The 12,038-nt window shown below is 44.8% G+C and overlaps 1 protein-coding gene across 3 annotated transcripts in view; it reads right to left on the reverse strand.

The window, feature by feature from the left end:
• Window positions 1–12,038, reverse strand: part of sik2b (salt-inducible kinase 2b) — a 96,673-nt gene that overhangs the window by 33,821 nt on the left and 50,814 nt on the right. For all 3 annotated transcript variants that reach the window (XR_013964559.1, XM_080771414.1, XM_080771413.1), the window contains exons 7-8: window positions 5,100–5,326; window positions 76–228 (exon numbers count right to left, since the gene is read on the reverse strand). Coding sequence is in view for 2 of the 3 variants with exons in the window: in XM_080771414.1 (XP_080627540.1) it covers window positions 76–228; window positions 5,100–5,326 (380 nt within the window). In the remaining variant the exon portion in view is untranslated. The remainder of the gene's footprint in view (window positions 1–75; window positions 229–5,099; window positions 5,327–12,038) is intronic.

The following is a 12,038-nucleotide window of genomic DNA, read 5'->3' on the forward strand; positions in this document are numbered from 1 at the left end:
CATCCCTACTTTTTACCGAAGTTACTTCACCCCACTAGTGGCGGTGGGTTACAGTATGTACAGTATTCTCAGTACCTTAGAGAGGGTCTGCTCAGCGATGGTGCTGGGCCTCCGCTGGCGCGGGTCCAGTCTCTGCTCCACTGGGAAGCTGCAGCGATGAGCCTTCAGCCTCTCCACCAGCAGGTAGTAGATAGCAGCAAAGTGGTTGTAACTCTTGTTCTGGAGAGACTGCAGGGAGAGAGAGAGAGAGAGACAGACAGACAGGCATGAATTACAATTACAATTTAGGCATTTAGCAGACACTCTTGATCCAGAGTGACTTACATTTAAGCAAAAACCAATGAAGAGCAACGTTCTTTTAAGCTTCATTTCATGAAATGTTTCCCCTATGGGGAGCACCTGCTTCCACCAGGGTTCAGGCGCTCCCCATAGGCCAAACATTTCGCTCATTTGCTTAAAGAAGTTACTGCAGGTATACCCAGTGGCAGATTTTTCTATTTAAGTAAAAGTATCAATACTATAGATATACTCCCGTTACAAGTAAAAGTCCGGAATTAAAAATGTACTTGAGTAAAATGACTCTTTATGCCTCATTTCAAGTTTTCAAAATAACGTAAATAGTAACTAAAGTTTTTTTAATTAAATGTAGTGCAGTAAAAGTGCAATATTTTGATCCGAGATGTAGTGGAGTAGAAGTAAAAGTATTGGAAATTGTAAATACTCAAATAAAGTACAAATACCTCAAAATGTACTTAGTTACTTTCCAGCACTGGGTATACCTTACCACCAGCCATTAAAATGTGCAACTTCCTACGTCCCTCAAAACCGCCATAAAAGAGAAACTGTCTGCAATATCATGCCAAAAGACAATTGTCTCTCACTGTTTTTCTGTAAACTTGTATTGCTCCTAGTATTGACGATTTCTTGTATAGTATTGTTTGTCTTTATAGCACGTCTTGAAGAAGAATTGAATAGAGGGTATGAGCGCGACATCATCATAATACCCGGAAGTTATGCAGAAACCCTACTGGCAAAGAACTCTCTGCCCTTGACAGCCCATTACAAAACAGACAAGTCCTATCTGATTGCATTAACCCATTCTGACCTGAGATCAGATTCATACGAGGTTTCCACGGGACACACACTGGTCTGATTAACCCATTCTGACCCGAGATCAGATTCTAAAAATGTCAGTCGTTCTTCGAATTTTTCAAAAATAGCAGACCTACAAGCTCGTATCGCGCCACTCGGTGGCGCGGTATGAGCTTGTAGATCTGCTATTTTTCAATAGCTAAAGCATAACATGATGCCAACACCAAAATGGGTGCCCGGTCAGAATGGGTTAAACAACATTAAACGACGTTGAACTCACTTTGCCACCGAATTTGCCACTCGATTTGCCACTCACTTCATGCATGCGCATACCCTCTATACTGTACATAGGACAGCCATGGAAACAAGCCCTCAGGGCCTCTTGGGGCCACTCGTATCAGCTCAGTCAATCTGTGAGAGAGACTCAAGAGTAGAGCTAGGAGAGTAGGCACCGGTAGAGGAGGTTGCTCCTTCACAAAAGGAAGGAGCCAGTGTAGAGTAGAGGTGGTCGTTCAGGCATCTAGTAAGGATCCTTTACTAGACGCCCTGGGTTAGGTGATCCTAGTCACCTACGTAGCCCGGGGGGGGTTTCCATGTCCAGCTGGGAGGAGGCCACAGTGCGGACCGAGGACCAGGTGGAGGGGATTATATCTCCATGCTGGGCTGGAAACGCCTCAGGATCCCCCAGTCAGATCTGGATAATGTGGCCAGGGAAAGAGAGAACGTCTGGGATTCTCTGCATGGAACTGCTGCCTTCGCGATCCGACTCCGGATAAGCGGACGAACGTGGATGGATGCAGTGCGTTTATTCAATTGTGTTTCTTTGTCAACACTCCAAGCTTTATATCAAACGCTTTTTTCCATTCCTTAAGGCAGTTGTACAATTATTCAGTTCCACAATAATAATCCGACATTTCATCCCCCCAAACAGCTTTGCTATCCACAAAAAGCGATGTTGCTACAATTGCACTGCACTTACACTATAGTCATTTATATTCACACGGCGCGCGTGCACACACACACACACACACACACACACCCACCCACACACACAGGTTCATTGCAGGTTTCTGTTCCCCATCGAGTATTGTATGATCTGCCTATTTCAAAAACACACGCATGCACAATAGGTCTAAATTCTAAGAAAACACGTGGAAAAAATATTTAAAAAGAATAATGGTTGAAGTCATGAGCCAGAATGAACAAGAACATATGTTTCTAAAACATTTAAAAAAAGAGCGGGTTTATACAAAATGTTAATCTTCAGCATTCTCCCTTGACAGTTTTGTTGGATACAATCATCTAACCACTGCCACATGTGGCTTCAAATTTCATAGAATCATTTAGTATTATCGTCTCTGTCGGGTGGAAACCTCATGTGTCTCATTCAAAGTCAAAAATAACAAAAAGTAGCAGATCTACGATCTCGAAATGCGTCGCTTCGCGCTTGGAGCTTGTAGATCTGCTATTTTTCATCCTTTTGTGTGACGCTGTAGCATGATCTCATGTACAGATACACAATAAGTTAGCATATGAAGATAAGAGATTTCTGCCCGACAGCGACAATACTTCTTTTCCAGCTGTTTCATATCAAAGTGAAACGGAGTCAGCCAAAGCATAACATAACGTACATAAAATGGGTTTTGCGTGATTTTGGATGACGTCTATTTTGGCTGCGCCTTCGCCAACTAAAGAGAGCAGGAGCAGTGTCCAAGCAGGTGGATAGCGGACAGCCGAATCACAGTCCTTGTTAACCCATTCTGACCGGGCACCCATTTTGGTGTTAGCATCATGTTATGCTTTACCTATTGAAAAATAGCAGATCTACAAGCTCATATCGCGCCACCGAGTGGCGCGATACGAGCTTGTAGGTCTGCTATTTTTGAAAAATTCGAAGAACGACTGACATTTTTAGAATCTGATCTCAGGTCAGAATGGGTTAATCAGACCAGTGTGTGTCCAGTGGAAACCTCGTATGAATCTGATCTCAGGTCAGAATGGGTTAAATCAAAAACCGCAGTGCGCTTCTGATTTACAGTATAACCCCAACCTTGCTTTCTGACACACAAACACTAATGATGATCTATGTCTTTCATATAGCAGTAGACTATTAAGTATAAAGTACATTATATAGTTATAAAGCAAATCTGCCGTATACGAAACCATCACCCTGTATGCTGAATCAAAGCCTGTGTGTCAAACTCCAAGTGTATAGCCTGATTTATAGCCCAACGACTTGAATGATGGTGATGCGTGCCGACAAAAAAAAAGACAAGCTCCACAACGCATTGCGTCTGCAGCACGCTGTGAGCTTGTAGAATACATCGACTGTTTCCAGCACGTGATGACATCGTACAACCAGGCGGCAAGGAAGCTCTAAGAAGTCATTATCAACATGCAGTTCTAATTAGTGGTCCAGCAGATGGCGCTATTTCTCCTCCTGCTGACCTACTAGACCGTAGTGACGGTAGTGGACACATTTTCATGATTGGCTGCCTCCAAGCCAATGGGAGACTTGCCATAAAACCCATAGTCTGAACGCCATAAAAACCCATACTCATACTGATGGAACTCTGGCCGAGTCAGGTTAAGTCTTTTTATCACCTGAACACATCGACTCATCGTATTACTTGAGTAGAGACCAGCGGGTGACGGATTTAGCTGTGGTTGCCGCGGGTAACCACAGTTTAGGGTGGATTTTGGTCAATTCAATATATTATAAATTAATATTGGATAAACCGTGGGTGAAATGATGCGGGAAATAAATTAATGGAATCTATATATAGGCTTATTATAGCTTTTCAAACGTACCAAATCTCGCCGTCCGTGCGTTGATTTATATAGTGCTTTTCTAAGTACCCAAAGCGCTTTACATAAAACAGTAGGAACAACTTTATTTCAAAGAAACAAAAATAAAAACAAGAAGGCAAGTAAAATGTCAGTGCTAGGTTAATAACATGGAGGGCTAAGTGAGGGAAGGGGGGACAACATAACCAGTATATTGGCCTCCTACAGGCAGCTACGCTAAAGCTGCTACAGGCAGCTATGTGTCTGAGATAAACTTAAAACTAAAAACAGAATGGAGGAATATACATTTGGCGTGGAACTGGGAGTTCTTAACCCTGCCGATGTCGGCTGGATATGCTGTATGAAAATACGCTGCAATGTGAGAACGTGTACGGCTTGTTACCATGGAAATGGATATATACAACCACTACGTAACATTGGTGAACTGTCGAGAGAGTGGTGAACAAGTACAAGTACGTATAAATAGCCGATCTACAAGCTCACAACGCGTCGCTGCGTGGATTGGCTATACTGTATACGCTTCCCTGTGCAGCGGATTGCGGGTGGTGCGGATTAATAAATAAATTGAATTAATTAATTAATGCGGTCGGATAACGGGCGGATTATTAATATGCACACGCGGATTCGGGTGACAGAAAAGCTCATCCGATAGTCTCTAATCTACTGTATGCCATTGCTGAACTCCGGTTTATTCCCGTTGATCGGGGGCAAAAACTAACTTGCTGCAAGCTGATATCATTTGACTTCAGTCATTTCTTGTTTCTCCATTCAAGGAGTAATCGCTAGTTTAAAGTCTGTTTTTAAATGATCAAGATACTGTATGTGTTCAGTAAATTATGATCCCAATGAATGTTTAAATGAATGATAAAAGTAGGGTTGTTTCTAGGGTTTCTACTGGTTGTACCCAGTGAAGACGCAACATCAAAAGACTTGAAAAAACAAAAAAAATAATTAACCCTACATATACAGTATGTACATTTCGACTATCGGCTATTTTCTAAATATCATTTGACATTTAAAAACCTGAAATGAGACATTCTGCATAGTGTATACTTTCTAATTGTGGTACTTTTTACTGAAGTATACAATTTGAATTCCAGAATTTTACTTGTACCAGAGTAGTTCTCCATTGCAGTATTGATACTTTAAAGTACCTTTCCCAGCACCAGTTCAAATCAGGCATGCGATAAATAACTCACCTCTACAGTCTTGTGCTGGTCGATGCCCAGGCTGTGCATCAGACGGAGGACCTGCTCGCTGTACTCGCCCAGCACCGGCCCACCCTCGGCGGGCTGGGCCTGCTGGTACATCAGGTGCCTCTGCACCGGCACGTCCAGAACCATCCACTTGTGTTCCTTGATCTGGGCCACCGACAGACGCTTGGACGGGTCCAGGACCAACATCTTGCGGATCAGGTGTTCACAGTCTGGATGGAGGCAAAAGAGAGACGGACCCCTTCCTTTAGTTTAGACCAGAACACTCGTGAGAGAGAAGGGGTGAGCTGAGCTGAAAAGGTAGGGTCCAAAAGTTTACTTTTTGTGTGTTTTCCCCCCGTAAATGAATGCTGTACTTGATCCTACTATAGCGTCACACAAAATCATCGAAGCACATCCACAAGGTCGAAGCTCTTTTGAGCTTGTAGATCTGTAGACTGTTCCTTTATTTTTTTTTAAGATATATTTTTTGTGTTTTTGCCTTTATTGATAGGGTACAGTAATTAGACAGGAAAGGGGGAGAGAGATATGGGGGGGGGGGGGGAAGACATGCAGCAAAGGCAGACAGGCTCGAACCCGCGACACACAGTCAGGCTGGATTACTCGAACCCGCGACACACAGTCAGGCTGGATTACCGGCCTAGGTGGCTGGAGGTTTCCACACGACAGAGACGATATAGAATATAATACATTGTAATACACTGCTTCGTGACGTGGTGTAAGCTTGTAGATCAGCTACAAAAGAAAGATGTTTGAAAAAAAAAATCTAGGTTTCTACAGGCCTAATGACAGTGTCATTTATTGCTTTACCCAATGAACACTCATCACATGATCACATCACATCAAGCTGCCACACACAGCAAACAGGAGATAGGCTCCTGCTCTGACCTATACGGGCCGCGTGACTGTGGATGAGGAACCATGGCTTCCCAGGGCTACTTACTTACTATAATGCGGAAGCTGTGACCAGACAATGACGTGCTTTGGATGCCGGCATGGCTCCCTTAATGAACGTGTCAGCCCAGATGAACCTCCCCTGTGCTCTCTCTTCCCCCTCCTAATGAGAGCTCCGCACCTCTCGTTAGAGACTAAGATGCGTTTGACGTCAGACACACAGCTGGGTTCTTAACAGGATTACGGTGCTCCGGCTGTGGTACATTGGCCTGTCTGTGTGTCGTCTCTGCGGCATTCCTTCCTACCAGACTGCGTTCTCACCCTCGCACCCCACTGCTCCGGTTAAAGTCTTAAAGGTCTTGGATGCAGGCTGGAAGATTTTCTGGCGCATTTTACCCTTGATAGCTAATTTCCGGTTACGCTTCCGTCTTTGTGGATTATTAATAAGATATCCCGCTGGACATTTTTGTCATCGTTTGACAAGCTTATTTCCACTGTGATGGAAAAAATGCATTTGAATACCTCCTATTGCTTGGTTAACACAAATATATTTATTGTATTATATTCATAAGCTTTACATTCTGATATGAGTCATAATTGCTACAGTGTGTGTTCAGTAACAATGATTTTTTGTTTCTTGGATTTTGGTATCCTGACCTGAAAATGTATTTTATGTTCGATAAAGAACTGGAGAGACAGGGAGACATTTCTTACTCAACAAAGACTCAATATTACTATCAGAATATGGAGACATTTAACTACCGGTATATACTAAAAATAATAAGAATGAATAGTGGAAATAGCAGATCTACTAGCTCATCATCTACATGCTGCAACTGCAGAGCTTGTAAATCGTTTTGACATTGTTGACGAATTCTGGGCAGATTTGTGCATATTGCATGGCAAACATGGGGATGCCGAAATGGAGACGGCAGGTTGAAAGTGGTTAAACTGTTACCTACAAAGCCAAAGCACAGTCACTACAGGGGGAAAAAATGGACGATAATGGGTTTAAGTGTCTAAATGAGCAAATCAGTGAGCAAATCAGCAAATAAGTGTTATTACAGCAATTGTAAATATGTGACCAAATTAGGGAACAAGGTGTTCCATGACTTTATTGTTCAAAACACTGTTATGGTCCTGCGTGGACCATAACGCAGGTCCCCCCCCACCCGTCCCCCCCCCCCGGCATCTATAGCAGAACATCTACCTCAGGTACAATAACATGACACCCCCACTGGGGTCCAATTTCATTCCAAAATGCAATCTGGCCCGTGGCCTTTCGTCAGCCATGCCTCTCTAACTAACTTTTCTCAGAAATGAACAGCAGTAACAGTTGCGCTGAGTCGACCGCCTTGTTTATAGCAACAGGGCTGAGGCTGCACACACATTTCTGGAAGCTCCAAGCCACCAGGGAGAGCAGGGCTATGCAGCTGGCCCAGACTGCCTGCCTGCCTGCCTGGCTGCCTGGCTGGCTGGCTGAGCTGACTGCTGGACCAACTGATTGACTGACTGTCCGGGGCCAGAGAACATACCATTACACCACAATGACTCAACTGCTCAAACATCCAAGTTAACACATTCAATCTGTCGCTGGTGTGGAGTTACACCGAGTCGTGTGCCCCCCCCTCCTCCTCCTCCTCTCACACCATTGAAACATAGTGGTACAGTACACAGGGATTAAAGAATGAAATTAAAAATATAAATCTGTTTTGTTAGGCCAGGTCCCAATATGACATATAGGTATTATCAGCTAGAATAAATCCCTCCCCTAACCCAGCAAATAGCCGATCTACAAGTTCAGAGCTAGTACAGTATATCAAGTGATTGTTTTCTGGTGTGCAACACTAGCGTGTAACCAAGTCTAACGAATGATGTTGAACTCTGGCGACCGACTGACAGCTTTTAATCTACGAGTAGTCAGTCAGTCAGTCAGTCAGTCAGTCAGTGAGCTCAGGGTGGAACTGACACCAAGGTTTACGTTATTATTACGTTATCTGCACCATTCTGATCCAAAGTCAGTGAGAATTAAAGGGGGACAGGAGATTTGACAGCGATAGAGAGGCAAAGAAAAACAGACTGAGGTCCTAATAACGTCATAACGTCTGAGTCACTGTTGTACTACACAGCACAGCACGCAGGCCAGGGATAGATTGAGCAGGGGATAAAGTATGGCACACAGACTCGCTGGGGATGAAGTTATTTGTTTGTTCTGGGAGTAGCATGAACCTGAGCCGTATTGTCCTGTAACACTATCTGCTGTACCACAAACCTAGAGCATGGGAAACAACACAATCTATAGATACCACAAACCTATAGAGTATACATGGGAAACTGGCGGCCCGGGGGCCACATGCGGCCCCCAACATCACTTGATGTGGCCCTCAGGGAGAATACTGATATATTATTGATTTGCAAACATGACCCGGATAAAAAAAAAACGACAATACTACTTAATACTACTTATTAAGCTACTAATTTAGACTGAAGTAATTTAAATGTCTGATGAAATTGTATCTAGTTCAGAAAGTTAACATAACTATAATTAAAGGCATTTGTCTCCCTGTCTCTCCAGTTCAATAACAGGAGTCTCTCCTGTTCAATACCAGGAGTCTCCCTGTCTCTCCAGTTCAATAACAGGAGTCTCCCTGTCTCTCCAGTTCAATAACAGGAGTCTCTGTCTCTCCAGTTCTTTCATAAACAGAAAATACATTTTCAGGTAGGTGACGAAATCAGCTTAATTTTTTATAGTGTTCCCAGTTACAATTTTGTCTGCTCATTGCTTTGTGTCATCACTTCCAATTCCAGTTGTTAAATCGGTATCCTGACTGCATTCTCTATCCTGATTGGATAAAATTGGTATCCGGACCTGAAAATGCATTTTCTGCATAATAAAAAGCCCGGAGACATGGAGACTCCTGTTACTGAACAAACACTCTATACAACAGCAATGGGTATACTATCACAATATAGAGCTTTTTAACACTTATTTTAACCAAATAAAATCACGTACACTACCGTCAACCTTGACCAGAGAATGAGTTAAACCGCATCTGCGACCCAAAAGTGTCTAGAGTACCACTGAAGCAAAATAAATGTTAAAAACATTCGCTGAAAAACTACATTCACTATATTCATACGCACACTATATTCAAAGATTTGCACATTTTCAAGATTATTGAATATAAACTATAATGATTAGAGTGGTTCAAATGATTTTGACGCTACATTAACTAATTTAGCTGGGGACCCCCCCTGGTACCCTCCTCCAAGGACCCCACTTTGAGAAACACTGTCTAGACAGCGTGAGCTGGCCGTGCCGTGCCGTACCGTGCCGTACCGTACCGTGCCGTACTAGGCAGTGCAGAGCACCGCCGCCGGGCCGTCCGGCCAGCCGGCCAGAGGAACGAGACAGACAGGAGAAATATAGTGTAGTGTGTGTGCAGACCGTCGGCACACTCTGTTCTCCTCAGACAGAGCACAGTACAGGGGCCAGACCGGTGTGTGTGTGTGTGTGTGTGTGTGTGTGTGTGTGTGTGTGGTGAGCGTCTGTGTGCCGTAGGCCACAAGGCTGACATTACCCCCCCCCCCCAACACACTCCCATAACATCTAAATCGTTTCAAGGTCTCGCACTATAACTCCCTGTGGAGAAAGTGTTACTGACTGTAGACAGACGGGCAGAGAGACAGGCAGACAGGCAGAGGGAGAGACTCGCTGACAGGCAGACAGGCAGAGGGGGAGACTCGCTGACAGACAGACAGGCAGAGGGGGAGACTCGCTGACAGACAGACAGGCAGAGGGGGAGACTCGCTGACAGACAAGACAGGCAGAGGGGGAGACTCGCTGACAGGCAGACAGGCAGAGGGGGAGACTCGCTGACAGACAGACAGGCAGAGGGGGAGACTAGCTGACAGACAGACAGACAGGCAGAGGGGGAGACTCACTGACAGACAGACAGGCAGACTCGCAGAGGTGGAGAATTGCTGACAGACAGGCAGAGGCAAGACTCGCAGGCAGACAGGCAGAGGGGGAGACTCGCTGGCAGACAGACTGGCTCGCTGACAGAGAGACAGGCAGAGGAGGTGGCGAGTCTCCCTCAGAGAAACAGCGAGGAGGAGCTGGAAGCACTTGGCCTGGCTCTTCCCCAGGTTACATAAACAGCTGCGGCTCTGGAGTTAATCTGTTGCCAAGCTAGCTAGCCGGCTAGCAGCGCCGCTAATAGCGGGGTCGCTGCTGTTGTTGGCGGAACGGTAAACTAACCTGACTGACTCACCCTGCAATATGTACACATCTGCATACTCGCACGATCGCACACACAATCTTCTCGCAATCCTCGGTGGATTGGATTTTGTTCCAAAAAGTTATCGATTTTATGAATGATGTTTTTATTTATTTTTGTTATTTTTAACCCTAAACAGAAAGCCCCAAAAAAAAATTACGCACGACTGCAGGGAGCCTCCTATTGTCCTGTGTTAGCGCTGTGGTAGTAGTTAAAGGCCTTTTCAGACGGGCAGTGACTGACGTGCCTAGTCATTCATTTTCAATGAGAGGCGTGCGTTTATTTTGGATGTGCGGAGAAGTCGAGGGGCGATTACAAAAACGTATTCTCGCGGGCGCAGTCCCGTGAAATTGCCGCGCGGGTGCTCACTCCGTGCACATGCCCACGGGCGGTCTAGACCTGTATTGTGGCAAGCTTTTGTCACGCTATGCGTCCCGCGGCCATCATGAGCAGACCTGGAGCAGACCAGTCGCTGATCCAGGCGGTGACGCCGCCTGCGTCACTCGTTCCACGTCTGGAAGGAATTTCATACTGTGACACTCCGTGACAGCCAGTGGACATTGGACAGAGCGAGCTGACCTGCTCCACTGTGCTACATTCTCTGCTCTTATTGTTGGAGATGATTACACCATACAGAGGTTGTTGCTGTTAACCACTTAAACCCTCTAGTAGTCCGACTGAAAGCAACTTCAGTTACAAGCAGATTTGGACCACCTTTTTTCCCTGTCGACTTGTCGATGCTAATGTTCCCCCAGAATATGGTTGTTTGGGATTGAAGTGATCAGACCGATGTATTTGTTTGGTCGATTATTGGTCGATTGGGGGGGGGGGGGGGGGGGGGTATGTTAAATAGGAATAGGAATAATATAACGTCCAGTTAGTCTGTGTTTTGTACATTTGCTTGTTTTCATGATCAATGTATAACTGAAGTTGTTCCTTTCTCTAATTGTGGGGACTTCTTATAAGTTAACTTAAGTAATGCAGATGATTAACAGTAATTAACAGGGAAAGGAACTGGTTGGAATAACATGTTCTTTCCACACGCTGCGTCCAACCAGGGAAAACTCCCCCCTGTCAGGTGTAAAGGAGCAACTTGGACACTCAGGCATGAAGGAAGCATGAGTATATGGGGACTAGGTTGGCGGAGGGTGTGTAGAGCCAAGGATCGCATTACATAATTGACACAGGGGTGAAAAATGGGATACAAAATCGTGGGATAAAAATAAAAAAAACAGTAATTTAACTCTTGAGAGCGTAAAAATAAATTAAATCATTTTACACTCTCAAGAGTTAAAGATCTAATAAAAGGGCCATTACCAACTCCCCATCATTCAGCTGGGGACCACCTGGAACCGTCTCAGGGACCACTGGTTGAAAACCACTGGTCTAGGACTCAGCATTGGGCCCAGACTGGAGGTAAAACAACGGAACAGGGGGTGTAAAGACAGGTAGGTACGTGATGAACCCGCCCAGATGAATGTGGATCTCTGACGGGTGGAAACCTTATAATGTCTAAAACTGTCAACTTTTCAGGAAATGTAAAAATAATAATAAAAATAAACAAGAATGACGCCAGGTGCAAAAAGCTCTCGTTTATGAACATCTACAGCAGGCCGGGGGGTTCTCACAGCAGTGTTACAGTACAAGCCCTGGCTCGTCCTTCCATACTAAATGATCTTAGAAGGACAGCCTCATACATGTAAGGAGAGAGAAGAGACAGACAGACAGACAGACAGCCACCAGACAGACA

Source organism: Protomyctophum bolini (genome assembly GCF_963924005.1).
Source record: "Protomyctophum bolini genome assembly, chromosome: 9".
Lineage (NCBI taxonomy): Eukaryota > Metazoa > Chordata > Actinopteri > Myctophiformes > Myctophidae > Protomyctophum > Protomyctophum bolini.